This window comes from Acomys russatus, chromosome 4 (assembly GCF_903995435.1).
Source record: "Acomys russatus chromosome 4, mAcoRus1.1, whole genome shotgun sequence".
Lineage (NCBI taxonomy): Eukaryota > Metazoa > Chordata > Mammalia > Rodentia > Muridae > Acomys > Acomys russatus.
The window spans coordinates 54,861,465-54,882,243 of NC_067140.1; the positions used below are offsets into that span (position 1 = coordinate 54,861,465).

Below are 20,779 nucleotides of genomic sequence, written 5' to 3' on the forward strand. Positions count from 1 at the left end.
AGGGCATCAGATCTCATTACAGATGGTTGTGAGCCAGCATGTCGTTGCTGGGAATTGAACTCAGGACCCCTGGAAGAGCAGCCAGTGCTCTTAACCTCTGAGCCATCTCTCCAGCCCCAGATTTCCCATTGTTTAAATGGTTAGCTGATTTCTAAATCTACCTCCTACCCAAAGCTCCATTGATTGCTTCTGCCAGCCTCCAACCCCCACAATCTCTTGGGTGTTGGATTTTCTCCTCAGGTCTTTCTGCTGCCTCTAGGGAGATCTTGTTAAGGAACAGCTGTTAGGGTGAACTCCATAAGGTACCAGAGTCGATACCGATGCCTTCCCTCCCCGTGAATTCCTGTGCAAGAGCCAAGAGCCTACCTGTTGGCCAGCATGGGGGAGTTGGAACAATCAGGGTTCTTGGAGAAAGGCCTTAGTCAGTTCCCTTGTGGATCGGGATGTATTCGCACCGCTAGAAGATTTCACAGCTACGGAGGAAGCAACTGGGTCTGGGTCTTAGTTAGAGTTCTATTACTGTGACTAAAAGCAAGTTGGGGAGGAAAGGGTTTATTTCAGCCTACAGTTCCAGCTAACAGTCCATAGTCGTGAATGGAAGATCAGGAACTCAAACAGGGTGGGGAGCCTGGAGGTAGGAGCTGAGGCTGAGGCCATGGAGGAGTGCAGCTTACTGCCTTGCTCCTCATGGCTTGCTCAGCCTGCTTTCGCACTGAACCCAGGACCACCAGCTCAGGGTTAGCACCACTCAGAATGGGCTGGGCTCTCCCCCATCAACTACTTACTACTAAGAAAACACCTAGGCAGCACTGGGAAGACAGAGGAAAATGGATCTCTGAATTTGAGGCCAGCCTGGTCTATAGGACAACCAAGGCTATACAGAGAAACTCAGTCTCGAAAACAAACAAACAAACAAACAAAAACAAACCAAAAACAAACAAACAAAAAACCAGACCAAACCACTGCTTATAGCCATATCTTATGGAGGCATTTTTCTCAACCGAGGCTCCCCCCTCTCAGATAACTCTAGCTTGTGTCAAGTTGACATAAAACTGGCCTGCAGACCCAGGGAGAGGGTCTGCCCAAGAGGCTGTGGAGCCTGACCTGCTGACTGAAGCAAGAGGCTGAGGCCAAAGCAATCCTGCACAATGGAGAGGCTGCGTTACGGAGATGTGGAGTGTAGGGTGTCTGTGTCCCAGAACCTAGAGATTTAGTCATGACCCCCTTGGGAAGTAGGGGAAAGGTATTTGGCATCACTCCTATCCAAGTGCCAGGGAGTGCCTCAGGGAGTGTTAGGGGGGGCTGATGGGCTAAGGGGTATGCCATGGATCCCACTGCCTTACACATGGTGAGGAAGTGGCGCTCCTTCCATCTTTCCCAGTGGGATCTTTTGCCTGCACATCCTCTATTTGCCAAAGTGATGGGGGAAGCTACTGTTTGTGGGACGAGAGCAAGCCATGGTCCCGCACGCCAACTCTTCAACTGGAAGAGTGATATTTGCGTGCAGGAGCAGGGTGAGCTGTGTAAGGCCGTGTATTTGCAGTCCTCACTGTTCCAGAGGCAGAGGGATAACTCTCCAGGAAACACAGTAAGAGCCTATGCAGACTCAAGGATGGACTGGTTCGTTCCTGAAGTGTCTCGAGCTACTTCATCCTTAAAGGCACTCAAGTGTTGCTTATCAGTATGCTGATCGGAGTCCGGGACTCCCCGGGAATGACCAGAGTAGCCCTTTGGAAGCCCCCCCTACCTCTCAGGTTTCCGGTTTCCCCCTCTCAGGTCCGGTCATATTACCCTTTCCAAGCCCGCATCATTAATTGACAGAGTTATGCAAACTCCAGATCAGTAAAGTGAGAGGTGCAGGCTTGACCACAGGAGACACTGTGTGCAGCGTCTCAGGATAAGATTAAAATAACAAAGTTTTTTTTTTTTTTTGAGAACTTGACCTGTACTTGTCCTTGCTACCCCAGCCTTACCACAAGGCTGATCTTTTGGCTCAGCCCTCTTCAGAATTAAGGCAAAGCACGTGTTCATGAGGAGGACCCTTTTGGAGCTGCCAGGTCGTAAACTCTGCCTGGGCAACAGTGCTGCTGCAAGTTGACTGCATTTCGATGTAGTGTTGTATATCGCTTTAACAGGTTTCCTGTTGGTCTGTTGACAACAAGCAAGAGTTGACCGTGGGCTGGAGAGATGGCTCAGTGGCTAAGAGTACCTGCCACCTGCTCTTCCACAGGTCCTGAGTTCAATTCTCAGCAACCACAAGGTGGCTCACAACCATCTGTAATGTGATATGGTGCCCTCTTCCGGCTTGCAGGTGTACATGCAGGCAGAGCGCTGTATACATAATAAATAAATAAATAAATCTTAAAAAAAAAAAAAAAGAGTTGACTGTGAGGGAATTTTTAACAAATCATTTGATTCAGTTTGCTATTAGACCTTCACTCTTATGGAATTTTGTGGGGTTTGGCAGTTCAGACAGTGTCTTGTTATATATCCAAGCTAGCCTCAAGCTCACAGCAATCCCCTTGCTACAACCTCCCAGGAGCTGGGACTGCGGCCAGGTAACACTGCGCCCCCACGCCCGGCTCACGTTAAGTTCTTAAGTGAGATTGCTTCCGGTTTTCCTTTTCTTCTTTGGCTGAAGACTCAAGGTCATACATACTTCACAAACTGAGCCTGCTCTCTTGTAACTTTTTGACACAGACTGATATTTGTAGTGGGTTCTATAAAAATACTCCTCGGCAGGCAACTTGGCACAAACAGTAAGGTGGATATCTCTTCCTTGCTTGTAGTCTGTGTTGGCTCCTCTCTCCCTTTTCTCGCTCTCTCTCTCTCTCTCTCTCTCTCTCTCTCTCGCTCTCTCTCTCTCTCTCCCTGTCTATCTATTTGCTACTGCACTTTTTTTGTTTCTAAGACTGCTCTGTTGGGAACCAGCCATTTCCCCAGAGGAAATCCAGAAAAGAGTGAAGGAAGCCCCCAGGGACAGAGCACTTACTCTGGGAAACACCCAGGGGCTTGAGCCTGGAACCCAGCACCCACTGAGCCACCCCAGGGTCCCTGGGACCTGCTCAGCTAACCCTCCTCCTGCAGGCACCATGTTCCGAAAGAAAAAGAAGAAACGTCCTGAGATATCAGCCCCACAGAACTTCCAGCACCGTGTCCATACCTCCTTTGACCCCAAGGAAGGCAAGTTCGTGGGCCTGCCCCCGCAATGGCAGAACATCCTGGATACTCTGAGGCGGCCCAAGCCCGTGGTGGACCCTTCTCGAATCACACGGGTGCAGCTGCAGCCCATGAAGGTAAGGAGGGGGCCAGGCTTATAGCCGTGGCCAGCCTCTCCCACTCCACAGGAAGCTCTGAAAGCCCAGAGGCCCCTGGGTGTGGGGCCTGCTTGGGTATCAGAATTGAGCCTCCTGCCTCAGTTCCCTGCCAATCAACCTCTCTACCTGGGGAGAATTTTAAGCCAGATGTGGTGGCCCTAGATTACAATTCCAGCTCTTCACAAGCTGAGGCTGTTATGTTGTTTTGAGTTGGAGGCTAGCCTAGGCTCCGGGGTGAGGCCATGTCTTGAAAAATAAAAACAAAAACAAAAACCTCCAAACCACCAAAATTAATTAATTAGAATTTCAGTTAAACAACATTTTTTAAAGTATGTCCCGTGCACCATGTAGACCCATAGTCCCAGAGGAGAGGCAGCTGTCACAGACCTGGGGTCACACAGAGAGATCTGAGAGTTGGGTAGGAATTAGGGGTCAGGGGCCCTGTCATAGTGTGTGGGTGGTGGGGGAGGGGAGAGGCCCCAGTACTGGTTTTCTCCAGATAGTTCTCTGAGGACCGCAGGACTAGCTAGAGCCTGAAGAGCGAGCTGGTGACCCACTTTTCATATTGGACCGTAACACTGTGACTGGCTATCTACCTGCCCGGGCTTTCTCTCCACATCCTTAAAGGCTGCATAGCCTGGGCCTGACCCATTGTGAACACAGGCAAATGTCTGGAACCCTAATGGATGGGTGGGTGATAAAGGAGGTGTGTGTTTGGGTGTTACCTCCAAGCACCCCTGCCCCCGTCCCCACCAGGAAGGCTCTGAGCCACCCCCTACTCTTTCATTTTCCTCCCATAGACGGTGGTACGAGGCAGCTCAGTGCCCACGGAGGGCTACATCTCGGGTCTGCTCAACGACATTCAGAAGTTGTCAGTCATCAGCTCCAATACCCTGCGTGGACGCAGCCCCACCAGCCGGCGGCGGGCACAGTCCCTGGGGCTGCTGGGAGATGATCAGTGGGCTGCTGACCCGGATATGTACCTCCAAAGTCCTCAGTCTGAGCGCACTGATCCCCATGGCCTGTACCTCAGCTGCAACGGGGGTACACCAGCAGGTCACAGGCCGATGCCATGGCCAGAGCCACAGAGCCCGCAGGCGCTGCCCAACGGGTTGGCTGCCAAGGCACAGTCTTTGGGCCCCACTGAGTTCCAGGGTGCCTCTCAGCGCTGCCTGCAGCTGGGTGCCTGCCTACAGAGTTCTCCACCTGGCACCTCACCCCCTATGGCCACAGGGAGGCGTGGGGTGAAGGCTGCCAAGCATAGCTCAGAGGAAGCCCGGCCACAGTCCTGCCTGGTAGGCTCAGCCATTGGCAGGCCAGGTGGAGAAGGCAGTCCTAGCCCTAAGACCCAGGAGAGCAGCCTCAAGCACCGGCTCTTCAGAAGCATGTTCCTCTCCACTGCCACAGGCTCTGCGAGCAGCAGCAAGCCGGTCCCGCTGCCACAGAACAAGGTATATCCGCCCCCCAGGGGGGCTTCCTCCTGGGGTCACTGTAAGGTGGACAAGGAAGCAGGCCTAGCAGATGCCCCTAGGGCAATAAATACTAGAGATGCCAAGCCTGCCTGGCCCTCCCCACATACTGGGTGAGGGTGAGGATGTGAGAAATCAAAATGACCGAGCAACCAGAGTGGCCTCGGCTAATGATTGAGGCCTGAATCCACCATCTGAATCCATGTCTTCCAAAGGCTCTCTGTGTGTGTGTGTGTGTGTGTGTGTGTGTGTGTGTGTGTGTGTGTGTGTGTGTGTGTGTCACGGGCTGTAAGCCAAATGATTTCAGATGAAGGAGAGACCACTGTAGCTGACTTTCCTATTCTCTGAGGCCTGGCAGTTCTACACTGGGAGGCCGACTCTACTTTAAAAGCATCTTTAACTAAAATCTCAGGGCAGAACCTCGAGGTGCCAGCAGGGATGTGTGCCCTGGCCTGGACAGGATGGGGTCCCTCTGCCTCCCTCTTTGGGAGCACTCCTGGAGCCCCCTGCTTCCGGGAGGACTGCAGAGAGATTCTGGGAATCCCTGCCTACAGTGACCACCTCCTTCTCTTCCTCCGTCCCCTTTTCTCTCCAGTTATTTCTTTGGCAGTGTGCCATGAGAAGGCCAAAGGGTCAAAGGGAATCAGGCTCCAGTTCTCACTTCCATAGTGGTGTGTACTGTCCTGCCCCTCCTTAATTTTCCAATGTCCTTGGAGGGGCACATCTTTCCAGAGTGTGTGTGCCATGAGGCCCTCGGGGATAAGCTGTCCCTCCTCTGCCTCTCCCCATCCCCTCCCTGGCCTCTCCCCCCCTCCCTCCTCTTCAGGCTGTGAGACCGGCTTTCCACTTCCTTCTCCAAGAGTTCCTTAGCCATGAGCCTCTGAGAAGGCACAACCTCCTAGAGATATTAGCCTCACAAGAGGGCTGCCAGATCCCAGCCCGGGCTTCCTCCCCATCTTGGTTCTAGGAACCGGTCATCTACCCTCTGCCCCTTGCCCAGGGCCTCTTCCACTCCCACCAGGAGCCTCTGACTCAGCTTCTCAGAGGAATCTGTCTTACAAGGCCTCCCTGAGGTCTGCCTGTCAGTTGGCCAGGAAGAGACACTCAGCTGGAGGACACTCCGGGGCCTTACTGTCTTTGGCGGGGTAGAATCTGGGTATAAAGAGATGCTCCTGGGCCTGTCACCTGGGAGCTTGGGTGTCGAGGATGCTTCTGTTGCTCTGGTCGGCCTCAGCTCATCGTTTACTTCCTCAGTTTAATCGGAAGTCCTGGGTGACCCTGCTAGTGTCAGGGTCATAGCAGCCAACCTTGCCTCAAATGCTCGCTGATCACGCCTGTTATTCTCTTTCTTTCCTTTGTCTCCACAGCTCAATTCTGCTTTCCGACCACCACAAAAAGATCTCTCCCCAAACCTGGTGGCCAAGGCCCAGTCCTTGCCCTCGGATCAGCCCACGGGGACCTTCAGTCCTCTGACCACCTCGGATACCAGCAGCCCCCAGAAGTCCCTCCGCACAGCCCCAGCCGCTGGTCCGCTTCCAGGCCGGTCTTCGCCAGCAGGCTCCCCCCGCACCCGGCACGCTCAGATCAGCACCAGCAATCTATACCTGCCCCAGGACCCCACTGTGGCCAAGGGGCCCCTGGCTGGCGAGGACACAGGCATTGTGACCCACGAGCAGTTCAAGGCTGCGCTCAGGATGGTGGTGGACCAGGGTGACCCCCGGCTGCTGTTGGACAGCTACGTGAAGATTGGGGAGGGCTCCACGGGCATTGTGTGTCTGGCCCGGGAGAAGCACTCGGGTCGTCAGGTGGCGGTCAAGATGATGGACCTCAGGAAGCAGCAACGCAGGGAGCTGCTCTTTAATGAGGTGGGGACTGGGGTGGGATGTCATCAGGGCGGTAAGTGTGCAGTGAGGCTCTGCACCTGCGATCGGACATGGCAGGAAGGCAGGGTAACGTGACCATGGGATACCATTGCCGGGCACTCAGGCCTCTCTCTACCCTCAGGTGGTGATCATGCGTGACTACCAGCACCTCAACGTAGTAGAGATGTACAAGAGTTACTTGGTAGGCGAGGAGCTGTGGGTGCTGATGGAGTTCCTGCAGGGCGGGGCCCTCACAGACATCATCTCCCAAGTCAGGTGGGCTGCTGAAAGGGCTGGGCTGAGGGAAGACCACCCCGCCACTTGCTTGGCACAGGGACCAGCTGCCTCAGGCTAAGAACACTAATTGTCTTAGATTCCTTCCTGTCAGGGGTAACTGAGACTCCGTGGTCCTAGAAAATGGGCAAGAAAATGAGTCATTCCCCCCCACCCCACCCCACCAACCCCCACTCCCACCGGGGGTTACAGCCTGCTTGAGTACAATGCCTGGGAGTTGTGGGCCCTTTTGCCTGGGACTCCTCTCTACCCAACCCAGCCACCCTGGTAACACGGCTCTCCCATGGGTGGCCTGCCTCCCCTGTGCAGGCTGAATGAGGAGCAGATCGCTACTGTGTGTGAAGCCGTGCTTCAGGCCTTGGCTTACCTGCATGCCCAGGGTGTCATACACCGGGACATCAAGAGCGATTCTATCCTGTTGACTCTGGATGGCAGGGTACGTCCTCCCCTTTCCGTGGCTCAGCTGCCCTCTCCATTCTCTCTAGCACCTCTTGGTCTCTAATTACCTCCTCTTCGACTCCAGGTGAAGCTCTCAGACTTTGGGTTCTGTGCTCAGATCAGCAAAGATGTCCCCAAGAGAAAGTCCCTGGTAGGAACGCCATACTGGATGGCTCCTGAAGTGATCTCCAGATCCCTGTATGCTACCGAGGTAACCATTCCCTTGGCCTCCCCTAGAGGCATCGGAAGCACCGCAGCTCCTCTGCCTTGTCCCCGTGAAGTGACCTCGCCACTAATAACCCCAGTTCTGAGGTCTCCACTTAATCAGTACCTGTCCCCTGCCTCCTTTTTGAGACAGGATCTCTCTGTGTAGCTCTGGATTTCCTGGGACTCACTATGTAGACCAGACTGGCCTTGAACTCAGATGCACGCATGCCCCGCCTTCCAAATGCTGGGATTAAAGGCGTGTGCCATGACACCCAGACCTGCTTCCTCCCCCTTTCGATGGAATCACTCTCATCTGGACTTCACTGTGGAGAAGGCCACATGCTCTTCTCTTCAGCTCAAGGGCACAGTGGCATATGGTCCATGTTCTCCACAAGGGATGGCTTTTAGGGTCACTGGTCACTCAGACAAAAAAGGGGCTGACCATAGATCAACTGACAGGGGAGGAAGGAGGCAGACTCACTAAGGAGACCTGGAAGGAGACAAAAAGCTCCAGCCAACACTCTGCCACCAAGAGCCAGTCCCCTGCAGTAGACTCAGGGCCATTCTCTTGCAGGTGGACATCTGGTCTCTGGGCATCATGGTGATTGAGATGGTGGACGGAGAACCTCCTTACTTCAGCGACTCCCCAGTGCAAGCCATGAAGAGGCTCCGGGACAGCCCCCCACCCAAGCTAAAGAACTCTTACAAGGTCAGTTATTGTGTGAGGTGGGAACTCCCCATGGAAACAAAACAGTATATGTTTTTGGTCTCCCCCCCCATATAAAACCTGCGGTGGGTACATAGCCACATTTATGTACAAACTCCCATATTCACTCCACCAAATTCCCACCTGCAGCAGGAGAGTCACTTCTCAGCAGGTTCTTGACAGGAACCCACTGCAGCATTGATACCTAGGAGGAGAAAGAGCGAGGGCCCCAGGATTCCCAGCTGTCTCCCAAGGAGTAATCCAGAGTATAAATCCTTCCACCTTACTCGTCAGGGTCCCCATAGCACCACATTGCCATCACACAAATGGGCTTGCCTTCTTGTATGACACATCCTGACCATAGCTGAGCCACTGCCTGCACCCTAGAACCAGTATATATGCTTATTACAAATAACTCTCTCCTGCCAAATCCACCCCCAACACCCCCATTCCTCCCCCCCCAACCCCCCGCAGATTGGCACAGGACAGCTGAATGGTACTGCCACCTGGTGGCCAAAGCCAAAAATTGTCCTAGAGGACAGAAGCACAGATTCTAATTGGCTCCAAGACAGCTTGGTCCTTGGAGACTGCCCTGCTAAGCCTGAGTGGAACAGGTCTGGAAGAGCACCCATAAGTGGACTGCCCTGAGAAGGCAGCCTTCTCTTGCATCCTAAGGCAGCCTCGTAGGTCTGGAACTGGATCCCTGATGCCAGTTCCACACCCCTTTCACAGAGCTGCAGAGCCTGAAGGCCAAGCCCCCCCCCCCCCAGAAGCAGGCAGGGGTAATGGGCCGTGTATGGAACCCAGCTCCCCAGACATCCTCACTCCGTTGCTCTGCAGCTCTCATGACAGGTGAACTGCCTTCTTTCCCCACCTCATAATCCAACAATCTGAGGCCCCCCCTTGGAGGAACCAGGAAGTAAGAAACCAGAGAAAATGAGGTATAAAACAGTGGGGCCCCCAGCACTCAAGCCACAGGGAAGTGACCTTGATTGAATTTCCAGCTCACTGCTCTGCTCTGCTCTGGCTCCACAGGTCTCCCCAGTGCTGCGAGACTTCCTGGAACGGATGCTGGTACGGGAACCCCAAGAGAGAGCCACAGCCCAGGAACTCCTGGATCACCCCTTTCTGCTGCAGACAGGGCTGCCCGAGTGTCTGGTGCCTCTGATACAGCTCTACCGCAAGCAGACCTCCACCTGCTGAGCCCAGCCCAGGGTGCGCCTGCTACCTGTGCCAACAGGCGAAGGACACTGGGCAGCCAGTCCCCTGGCAGGGCCTACCCGCCTTGATCTCTCAGTAATCTCTCCAAAGATTGAATGTGAAATGCCACCCCTTCCTCCCTCTTGCTCTTTCGCTCACTGGGCCAGGCCGGACCTGCCCCCCACGTCAGTATCACTCCCCAGAGTCCCAGCTGCCTTTGGGATGACAGTGACCACCCTCCCCCGCCCCTTGCAGGTTTGGCCCCTTGTTATTAGTTTCTAAGAAATATGGCGAGTGGTGCTCCTGGCCACCAGCCAGCAAAGCTGACAGGCTGCTGCAGATTTTTAAAGGCAGTATCCACTAGTGTCCTGGGCCACCAAGAGGGCGCATGCCTCATCTTCACACGGGTGTTTGCTATTCTCGGCTACAGCTGCAAACCCTGGAGTCCCAGAGGGCCACGGGGAAGGGTTTCGTGGCCTGAATCCTTCTCCCTTGCACCTGTTTCCTGTCTGTCCCTGGCACTGCCTCTCCCTAGAAAGCCTCCACAGAACTGTGAATTGCCTGTGTGTAGGCCATGGGAGTGAGTGGCAAGGGGAGGAGAGAGAGAGAGAGAGAGAGAGAGAGGCGCAGGCTCCATTTTCCAGGATGGAGAGAACATATTCTCATATTCTCTCTCTCTCTCTCTCTCTCTCTCTCTCTCTCTCTCTCTCTCTCTCTCTCTCTCTCTCTGTGTGTGTGTGTGTGTGTGTGTGTGTGTGTGTGTGTAAAGTCCTCCAATTGCCCAGGCCCTTCCAGTCACCCGCAGAGAGCCTCAGAAGAGCTCCCCCTGCCCCCCCCCCGCCCCATCCTCTTTTCTACCAAGCTCCACTCTGAAAGGACCTGCTTTTTGGGCCTGCTTTCTGGCTCTCAAGTCTCATGTTATTACCTAAACAGTGAAGGGGTGTGTTATGTCGAGTCTAACCTGTGCTGGGGAGCCCTCAAAGTTTCTGAGTTTCTCATATACTGAGACAGGAATCATAAGGGAATAAGCTCTGTTTTATCTGTCAGCAACTTCTCAGCAGCCAGATCATCAGGGACCCCTCCTCTTCAGAACCCTGGGCTGGGACAGAAGGGTGAACCACCTCCTGGGGGAGGGGGCCCTCATGCCAAGGGGTTCCTTTTGTGAACCTGCTGCCCCAGTTGTCCCTGCAGATTCCGACTTGCCCCGACCTCCCTCCCTTCCCACCTTCCTGGCTGTTGTGAGACAGGGAATGCCAAGGAAGAACTCCCAGTGTCTGGACCCTATCCAGATAACATTTTTAGATTCCTCTGATCCCTGATGACCTGCATTAGGGCAAAGAAATTGCAAGGTCTTTTTTTTTTTTTTTTTTTTTTTTTTTTTTTTTTTTTTAAGGGTCAGAGTTTTAAAAACAAAAGCATCTTCCCTAGAAATTTTTTGTGAATTGTTTGCACTTGTGCCTGTTTTAAATTAAACTGAATGTTCAGACCTCTGGGCTTTCTGTTATCTGGGACTGGAGCTAGGCTTTCTTGGAGCTGGACCTTTGGAGTGGGTGCTTGGTGGGCTCCTCCCGAGTTACCTGAATCCACAGAACACCCAGCAAGGAGGAAGCAAGGAGTAAAAGGCCCAGGGGATGGAAGCGAAGGAGTAAGAGGGCTCTGGCCAGGGTTGAGCCTACCCAGGAGCCTCAGGGGCTCTGGCAACCTGTGGCCACAGAAGCTGGCCGCTTTCAACTTTGGTTTCTCCCTTTGCCTGGTCCTCAGGCTGCCCATAGAAAGTTCCCTGAAGCTTCTACCTGAGTGAAAGCAAACCCTGTTCATTTCTTAAGACCGAGTCAGTTTCAAAATGTCAAAATTGCAGGAGAAGTGGCCAGAAACTTGGGCTCTAGCCCTGGGGTTGGGAGGCAGCTAAGTTTGCCTTTTAACTTTTACTCTGACCATGATCTCAACCTTCCCTTTCTGAGCTCGACACCCAACGTACTGCACTGCTCACTGAAACCGCATAACTAGGAGCAAGGAGCTATACCCGGATGGACCCCAGCCTGGGTCCCAGCAGGTCATCGAGAGGCAGCCCCTGTGACTCTCTAGGTAGAATGGCCAGGGCCAATGCTGACGAAGGTAGGGAGTGCCTCCAAATCGAGCGTGTGCTTCCATCTTTTCAAAGGAAGCCAAGAGGCAGGAGTGAGCAAGAAGGCAAAGAGAGGCCAGTTCTCCAAACGGAAGAACACTGGGTTTATTAGCTGCTCTTACTCCCATAGTTCTTTTCACCACCTGTATCCAGATGTATGTGCCAATGCCCTTCAGCCTTCCACTCCAAGTAGCACTGAGTGCCAGCAGCCGGGTGACTCTTGACAATGACGACAATGATATGAAAGGCAGAATACACAGTAACGTCTTTTCTACCGAGGGAGGGGACAAGGTGGGGTTGCAGCTTCAGTACCCTGAGAGCTGACAGGAAGTCCGGGGAGAGTGACGCGGTGTGCTGGAGTTCTGCACAGAGCTTGCTAAGGAGTCTCTGCAGCCAGCAAGGCAGTCCTTGGCCCACAGCTCAGTTCAGAAGGGAAAGATCTGCTACAGTGTTCCAGAGACATCACTTTCATCCACCTATCTTCCAGCCACTCCACAGACCACAGACAGGAGCGGTTGTTTACCCGACAGAGACTCGCTAAGGTGACATTCCCACAGAACACATACACATCAGTGGCACTGAAAAAGATGACAGCACCCCTGACACAATGTGCGAGCCAAATTTCACGGTGCTCGTAAGCCAAAATATTTGTATTCATACACCATTAAAAACGTCATTAAAAATACAACAGTTGAAAATGGAATGTGAACGAGGAAGGGTCAGAAAAAGCAGTTTTCACTTGGAGCATCCCAGGCCTGACCTCCTCTGGCTTTTTAGACACTATGGTATTGTTTGTCTGCCATTTGGGGGACTGAGGAGAGGCAGGTGTGTATGTGTGCGGGAGGGCGGGGACTGGGGGTGGTGGTGTCTGTGTGTCTGGGTCGGGTGAGGTGGCGGAGAGATCACCACAGAATGGAAAGCAACTGTCATAAGACGACAACACACATGGTTAGGTGAAGGCTCAGAAGCTATAGGGGTTGGCAAGTCGAGCTGTTTTAAAGATAGCAGGATCTTCCAACAAAAGCCTTAGCTTGCAAAAACGGCGTGGGGTTCTTGGTGAAAGGGCTCTTGGTGGGGTTTCTGGGCCCTAACTATATCCAGTGAGGATTTTCCTTGTTCACTGTTCTCACTTCATTGAAGAGAAGTGACTTCAAGTATCTGGATTTAATATTCTACAAGAGGAACACGCTTCGTGGGTACAATGCACACGGAGAGGAGTTACACAACCACGATCTCTGATCTCCGATTAAAACCCAGTCTGAGCGCCCAAGGAACAGCGAGGAGAGCGCAAAGTGGCCACCAGGGGGCAGCAAGAATCACAGTCCACAGTGTGGGCTGGCGCGTCGCCACCTCGGACGCTAGCGAAGCAAGGAACTGGGGAGGTGTCTGGCCCCTGCAAAAGTTGGTTCTTAACTTCCGGCCCTTCAACCGCAGGCCCAGCTGCTGAGCGCCAACATTCTCTCTCTGGAAAGTTCCTTCAGAACTACTGGTGAGAAACCTTTCCACAAAGACAAGTCAACGTCTTAAAAAGACTTTATCGCATGCTGGTGAGGGGCTACAATGCTCACCCTTCGGGGTTCACAAACAGAACCCCGAGGTACTGTCACGGCCAGAAAACTTGCATTGCCTCGAAGCAGGAGTTTTTACCACACGCTGCTGGTACAGCTCTCCCACCAGGAAGCTGGTACTGACATTGGGTCATAAAGCATGCGACCTGTCAAACCCCTTTCTTCGCCCCCTCTCAAGGCAGTACAGTGTTGGAGGGCAGGGGCGGAGAGGGAAAGGACAAAAGACTTGGCGGGGAGGGGGCCTAACTGCCTCTCTATAGTTGCCTCTGACTCACTAATCTGCCCAGTAATAAAAGCTGGTAACTGGGCGGGGCCTGCATCCTACACGGTGGGGCACAGGCAGGGGTCCTTGGTCTCTGATCTAGCATCCGTCATCTGCCTTGCCCTCCATTAACAGCCCAGCAAGAAGCCAGAGACGTTTAGCAGCCCCCTCCTAGGCTCTCTCCCGAGTTTGATGTAATTTAGACCCGGACCTGCGGTTCGTGTGGGCTCCCGACTCCCGCGCGCGCCGCCGTTTAACGTTGCAAACACTCCAGTCAATTATCCCCCTCGCCGAGGTGCTATTTAAAGAGACATTGTCAAGTTCTTAAGCCTCGGATCAGACCCTGCTGCTTTCTGCTTCATACACAAAGGCTCAAAACACGAGTTCTTTTGAAGGTTGGAAGAAATACAATTAAGCAACCCCTTCCTAACTGTTCTACCCTCCTGGAGCACCCACGTGCAGAGTGGGGGAGCTGGAAGGAGGAGGTGGAGCGCTATGTCCTTTCCATTTCAGGCCTCTGGGAGTAAGTTGGAAATGCAAGCAAGGCTGGGCCAGGATGAGCGAAGCATTGGACCTCAAAGATGAGATTCAAATGCAATCACGCTGGGGGTCACGCTGGCCCAGGAGCCAAGATTTGGTAGGGGCTTGGGGGAGCAGTGACTCTACAATATCAATGAGATTGAATCCTGGGTCTGACTGAGACAGAGTCAGAGGAAGTTTATTGCCCCAGAAGGGACAACTGGTAAATAACACCTAAAGGGGGTTACTAAGTCGCCGCCCCAGCCACCCCCATCCGCACCCCCCCCCCCCCCCCGCGGCCCGGCCCGCATTCTCAGTGCTTTGGAGGAATTTCTGCCTCAGAAAACCTTAACCACTGGATTTCTTCACAATCAGCCCTCCAGTCCAAAAAGCTAATGGGGTCACGGCATTCCTCCCTTTCCCCAACACTTAGAGGGGAGGGAGACTTTGGGAGTTTGTCAAACTATTGTGGTCAGCATCGGTAGGCACAATGCGGCTGGGCCTTTGTTCTTCAAAAGCAGTTCTACTGTTACCTGGTTGCCAAGGTGACTGGAGAGTTAGAAATAGGCAGGGGATCCTGCAGGAACTAAGCAGGACCTAGACAGCTGAGCCTCGGGGCCGGGGCTGGGGCCGAGGGGTTCACTTTTCTGGCTAGAAAGCTGAAGCCTACAAAAGTAGCCTTTCTCACCTCTTCCGTCAGACAAGAAAATCAGGTTGGAGGAAGGTGAGAGCTCTACACAGGAAATAACCAAAGAGCACAGAAAGACGGGGGTTTGTTTCTCACATCTCGTGGAGGACTGGAGGGGGTCTCCCTTTAGCAGTAGGAACAACGCGCGGGAGGGGGGACAGCAAATTGCGGAGAAAGGAAAGACTTGGAGAAAAGGGAGATGTGTCAGTGATTAGACAGAGTGGACTTTGCAGGACCTTGGTGCCTCTTACCGCTGAGCCTGCAGTACCACAGCCTCTGTGCCCGCCTGCCAAGGCTTTGGCCCAGGCACGGAGAAAGGCAGAGCGTTGTTCTCCAATTCTGGACCACTCTCGGGCCCTGAACCCTCCCCAACCAGGCTGGGGATGTCTGGGGCTGTCGAACGTCGGCGCAAACCCAGGCGACCAGAGCCCGGGCCACCCTCGGGATGAGGACTAAGGCCGATAGGAGCTTGCACTAAGGTTGGTGGCGCTCCCTCCAGCACCTCGTGGGAGCGCCACCGCCCACTCCCCGAAGACTGGGGTGAGTTTGGTCTGGCCATCAGAGCTCCGGCCCTAAGGCGTGCTGTCTCCTCCTCCGTCATGGTACCCAGCGCTAGGCTCATGCTCCGGCCCAGCTCTGGCCTCTCGCTCCCTTGTGCCCTATGACGGCCCGAGCCCTTGCCAACAGAGGCAAGCTCACCTCCGTGGCCATGGCCGTGACCGTGACTGTGGCCGCCGGCAGCTCGCGCAAACCGTGCCAAAAGAGGCCGCGGTAGACGACGGGGGCTGGGTCGTCGACGCTCTGGGCTGGGCGCCGGAGCAGGGCGGCCAGGGGGGCTGTCAGAGTTGGAACCCCGGGCAGCTGCCGCTGCGGCTGCCCGACCCCAAGGCCCGGTGAGGGCCTGAACACAGGTCCCGTGACCTCGAGAAGCAGCCAGCTGCAGCGCGGTCAGGCCCGCGCGGTTGGTGCGGTCAAGGCGCAAGCCCAGGCGGCGGAAAGAGCGCACCAGGAACTCCAGCACCGCCCCGTGGCCGCACGCCGCCGCCCACATCACCGGGCTGTTGCCCGCCGAGTCTGTAGCCTCTGGATCGCCGCTGAACTGCACCAGCAGCTGCACGGCGTCCAGGTGGCCTCGCTCGCAGGCCAGGCTGAGTGCAGTGCGGCCGCGCTCGTCTCGCAGGTTTACGGCCGCACCCTGCTCCAGCAGCAGTCGCACGAAGCGGGAGCGCATCGCTGGGTCCGGCAGCCCCACGGCCACCATAAGGGGCGTACGGCCCTGCTCTGCGCGGCAGTCGATGATGCTGCGGTCCAACGCGTCCAGCACGAAGCGGGCCAAGTGGACTTTGCCCGCCTGCATGGCCTCAAGGAAGGTGCGCGTACCCGCTCGGGGGCACAGGTCCTTGGGCTTGAGCATGGCTCAGGCGGTCTCGTCCGGAAAGTCCGACAGCTCCACACGGGGGCGCCCCTGTACCCTCACCCCACGGAGCTACAGCCCCGGCCCGGACACCGGTACCGCTCTTTTCCGCGGGGCGCGTAGGTGGATGCAATCCAGGGTCCTGTAGTCCCCGCTCTGGTCTCCCTTAAGGCTCCCGCTGCCTCGCCGCTTCCCGGGCGTCTCGCGCTTCCTCCCTTGGCTTCCCGCCTGGAGGTGTGGGCTGCTTGCTACTCCCGACTCCCGCTCAACTCTCGTGCCCCTTTTTTCTGTATCCGAGGCCCCTTGGTCCCTCGTGGCTTGAAGCAGCGCCACTCACCGGTCCTTGGGCAGCCCCGGCTCCCCTGCTGAGCAGGTGGCTCCCGCCTGGAGCGCTTGCCTCCTGCCTTGGCGGGGAGCGCCGCTCCTCCAGATCCCGGAGCCTCTCCCTGCCTCCTCCTCTCTTGCGGGGGCTGGAATGCTTGCTTTTTTACTTGGGGGGGGGGGGGCTCAGCGGCTCGTGAGGTGCCCGACGCCTAGTTACCTGACTTTATAGCTTCGGGGGTCTCCATGGCAATGGCCGCCCTGGAAGCAGGCTGAGCCTTCAGAGCAGAGATGGACAGGGCGAGGGAGACCGCCCCTGACCCCCACCCCTTCGTGGGCCACGAAGTTGGGGAGCGGCTCCTCCTCCGCGCTCCCCTGGGAATGCGGCGGGCGGCGGTTGCGGGGCGGGGGCGGGGGCTGCTCGCCGGGGGCCACATGCACCCGGCGGGGCCAATCCTAAAGTTGCAGCCTTCTTACCCCGCCCCCCGCCTCCGCCGGAGTCGGTAGCTTTGGCTGCTTAGAAACTGGCGGGAGCTCCTGCCATCGGCTCTAGGCTAAAGGGACTGGGACTCCACGAGGACAGAGCTGGACAATACACGAGCTTGAGGTGGGGCAAGAGAGAGAGGAGGAATAATTTGGGGTATGAGGCATATGTGCTCCGGACTCAGGGCGCTCAGTCTGGCTGATAACTGCCATCTGAAGTGCTGCGAATCACAGTCAAATAGACTGTGCCTCCCGCACAGCGCTCACTCTGCAAGGCGGGGGTGCGTTCTCCAATCTCAGACGTCTCCAAACCTGACAGAGCGCACCTCGCGTGCCAGTTCCACGGTCGCTGTGGATCAAACTGACTAGACACCGGCCTCTGTTACCCAGGGCAGATGCCTTAAGACCTGAAAGTGTGCAGGCATTAGGACGTCCTGTGGGTGCTACCTCCTAGCCCCTCCAGGACAAACTAGAGCTACAGCCTAGGAAAGGACAAAAGACACAAGCAAGAATTCCCCCGCAGAGCTGGGTTCACGTGAGCATAAAACCATCTCTAGGCCACCGGGCTTTAGGCCTGACCCCTAAAGACCGGGGAGAGCCTGCATTCCATTGTTCATGCAGATGTGTGGAATAGCCTCTCCCTTTGGGCAACCGGGTCCTTGGCCACCGCGGGGAGGAGTAATACTGAAGGCTCGATGAGATGAGCTACAATGAGTGCCTCACAAGCCCCCAGGTTCAGAGGGCATGAGGATAGTTGGAATGGAATTTATTTGGAGAGTAAGTGAAAGGCTAGGGATTTTGGGCAGCTGGTAGAGTATTTGTCCAATATACACAAAACCATTGGTTTGAGTCCCAGCATGAAACCAGGTGTGGCGCTGCACATCTACAGCCCCAGCACTTGAGAGACAGAGACGAAAGGATCAGAAGTCCAAGACCATCCTCAGCTATACAGTGAGCTCGAATCAGCAACTGAATTTATAAGAGGCCATGAGCCCACTGCTGTGTTTCCAGCAATGGGAAACAGATCACAAACTGGATTCTGAATGAACAAGATTTGTCTTTTCAGTCAGGAAGACAAAACCAAGATATAAGGGGTGGGGGTGAAGGGCTGCACCCAAGGACTGCTAAACACAAAATTCAGGCAGCCATGGGAAGGGGAGGGAGCTGGGGTCTTCTGAAGGCAGCAACCAACCCAGTCCTTCAAGGATAAGTGACATTGGCTGCTAAGAAATAAGGAAGATCATCCAGACAGAGGGACTACAGGGGCAAAGGCACCTATCAGACAATGTTGAGGGTTGTGTTCAGGGGTCCTATGTGGTAAGAGACAGGAAACTCTGTGGAGAGTTGACAGATGCTCAGCCTGGGCAGAGCAGGGGACCCCTGGAGCACAGGTTTTCTGGAAAAAGGATAAAAGGCCCGGGAGCCTCCATGTCTCCTGAAACCCCCAGGCTCCAGGATGACCACCGTGGATTTGGGCTAGCCCCTACAACAGGTATTCGGGCTAGCCCCTACAACAGGTATTCATACTCTCCTTTTGTCCTGTAGGGCGCATGCGCAGAGTACACACTCTGAGAAGTAAGCCCGGTGCATCTCTCCGCAGGAGAGTTTGATCTCAGCCTGTGTCGCCATACTAGCAGTGTCACCCCAGGCCTGCGCATTCCCGTCTTGTAAGAAGAATCAAAGACTGACCGCTCAGCCTGCTCAGCACAGGATCTTGGAGCCAGTGTCAGAGAAAGCAGCACATCGGTTATTTAGACTGGTGGCCCTCAAAGTCCCTCCCACCTACAATCATGTAACCCTCTCCCCTCCCAGGAAGGGGACAGAGATGCTCTCCCTCTTCACTCAGCAAAAGAAAGGCCTTTGTCCCTGAGGACTCTGTTTTCCCTGTTTGCATCACGAGAGAAAATATTTCCTTCTCTTCTGTCTGTCTTGGGATCAGGGAAAGGTTAAACTGTGTACCTCCAGGAGGAGAAAAGCAGTAAAAAGCCAGACAACGGCATAGGCCAAGCCCCTCCTCCCAAGAGCCTCCCTGAACCAACACAGCTTTGCCTATGCTCCTGCTGCTGTGGTAGAGGGGGACAATTTGTGTGTGTGTGGGATGACTGGTTAAGACTTCTTGTGAGCCTTACTGTGGCCTCTTCCCAGAAGAGCAGTGATCCCAGATCTCAGGCCCTAGAGCCTTTGCTCAGACTTTCTTCCCTGGGTTCACTATGTTCTGAACAGAAAAGAAACAGCAAAGCTGAAGAGAGAGAGAGAGAGAGACTTCACTGTTGAGAGCAGAGGCACCAACAGCCGGAATTAGAAGCTGTCGCTTTGGGAGCTGAAGGCTGACAAGAGAAGGAGCTATGAAGGCAGGGGGCAGGCAGGCACTTCACACCCCTCCCCTCCCCTCCCCTCCCACCTGCCCAGCTTCTCCCCCTGCAGGCCCCAGGCTGGCAAAAGGGCTTCCCCTCCTAGAGGTGCTTCAGTTTGCAAGTCTGTCTGTCTGTAACTGCCCCTGCCCGCCCCCTCCTTTTCTCCTTAAGTGTCACCAGCCCCCTCACCCTGTCACATTGCACTAGCTAGCTCCTCAGGGTTGAACCTAGTGGCACGTGCCTGGGAGCTGCAGAGAGCTGGGAGGGGTGCAGGGGGGGTGCAGGGGGGTGTGAGTCAGCAGAGGATCTGGTACTGAGTCAGCGATGGGACTGCTAAAGGGTGAGGACCCTTCTCCATGCCAAAGGCAAATGGAAATCATGAGTGAAAAGGGAACCTGGCCCTGGCCCTATGGCACAACAGGGATGGAACCCAGGTGTCTATTACCTGTCTAGTGCCCAGTACCCAAGAGACAGCATCAACTCTTCCTCTGTACTTCCCCAATGGCCAGAGATTAATTTATCTCCAGGGCCTAGAACCTGCCCTTTGGGCATCAGACTAAAAGCAGGCAGATGGGTATCCAGACTGCTTGAGAAGCCATTCAGAGGCCCCTCCCGGAGGCAGGGTTGTACCCCCTTGCCATTCATGGGCTGCTCAGCTCGCTCCCCTCCTGCCTGGCAGGAGGGGAGCTAAAGGCAGCTTCTCCTTGCCCTGGGGTTTCATGGGTATTGATGATGGCTATTGCCCAGTGGCTTGTGCTGGCTCCAACTAAGGCCCATGTAAGGCTCAGTAAGTTCCCCAGGAGGTGGGAGGGAAGGGGGAATAGGACTTCTGGCAATGGCAAAAGCCAGGCTTTAGTCATATGAATGAACAGGGCTTACCCTGTGGCCAGGGACAGGCAGCAACCCCCTGAGGTCAGGCCCTGGGAGGGATGGGGGTGGGGTGGGGGAGGTGGGGGGGAAGTGTCCCTGTTCATTTTCCAAAGGCACAGGTGTTCACAGTTAATGGCATCTGTTGTAACTCTCATAAGAAAACAACCTCTTCCCAGAATCACCCCATTTGGGATTTGGGACCGAGCTGTAGGTGTGGTGAATGCTGCCCACAAGCCCTGCCTCCAGCAAGGTAGTGGTGAGGGTAGGGGTGGGGGGCAAGCCCCTGAGCATGCAGTCACTCTAGGTCTTCCTAAAGACGCTCAGACAACCAAAAGGTTTGGGGTTACCAAGAGGGTGGGATGCACTTTCATACTGGGATCTTCTGCTCCAGCCCTGGTCAGGGGAGAAAACGAAGGGCCATATCCGCGTGTGTGTGTGTGTGTGTGTGTGTGTGTGTGTGTGTGTGTGTGTGTAAAAGGAGTGACATCATCTTTTAATGGCACTGGCATGAGGGCCAGCAGATGGAGAAGCCACTCCTGTTCAAGGCCAGAGGCAAGGCATTTTACAAGACCCCAGCAGGGCCCTCACCCTTTGTGAAGTTCCCAGGGGACCCAGGCCCCCTCCCCATTTGTGCTCCTTCATTCTGGAGGCATTCCACCTTCCTGGCTGTCTTTTCCTAACT

General features: G+C 55.0%; 2 protein-coding genes across 3 annotated transcripts in view; one reads left to right on the top strand and one right to left on the bottom strand.

The window, feature by feature from the left end:
* Positions 1–9,730, top strand: part of Pak6 (p21 (RAC1) activated kinase 6) — a 30,612-nt gene extending 20,882 nt beyond the window's left edge. For both annotated transcript variants that reach the window (XM_051144375.1, XM_051144376.1), the window contains exons 4-11: positions 3,088–3,296; positions 4,118–4,768; positions 6,154–6,651; positions 6,791–6,924; positions 7,252–7,378; positions 7,466–7,591; positions 8,162–8,296; positions 9,329–9,730. In XM_051144375.1, coding sequence (XP_051000332.1) covers positions 3,093–3,296; positions 4,118–4,768; positions 6,154–6,651; positions 6,791–6,924; positions 7,252–7,378; positions 7,466–7,591; positions 8,162–8,296; positions 9,329–9,496 — 2,043 coding nt within the window. In that variant the 5' untranslated portion in view covers positions 3,088–3,092 and the 3' untranslated portion in view covers positions 9,497–9,730. The remainder of the gene's footprint in view (positions 1–3,087; positions 3,297–4,117; positions 4,769–6,153; positions 6,652–6,790; positions 6,925–7,251; positions 7,379–7,465; positions 7,592–8,161; positions 8,297–9,328) is intronic.
* A 4,932-nt stretch (positions 9,731–14,662) lies between these two features.
* Positions 14,663–16,332, bottom strand: Ankrd63 (ankyrin repeat domain 63). The gene has a single exon (XM_051144377.1). It carries the CDS (start codon positions 16,067–16,069, stop codon positions 14,903–14,905), a length of 1,167 nt encoding a protein of 388 aa, XP_051000334.1. The 5' UTR covers positions 16,070–16,332; the 3' UTR covers positions 14,663–14,902.
* Between the last annotated feature and the right edge of the window lie 4,447 nt (positions 16,333–20,779).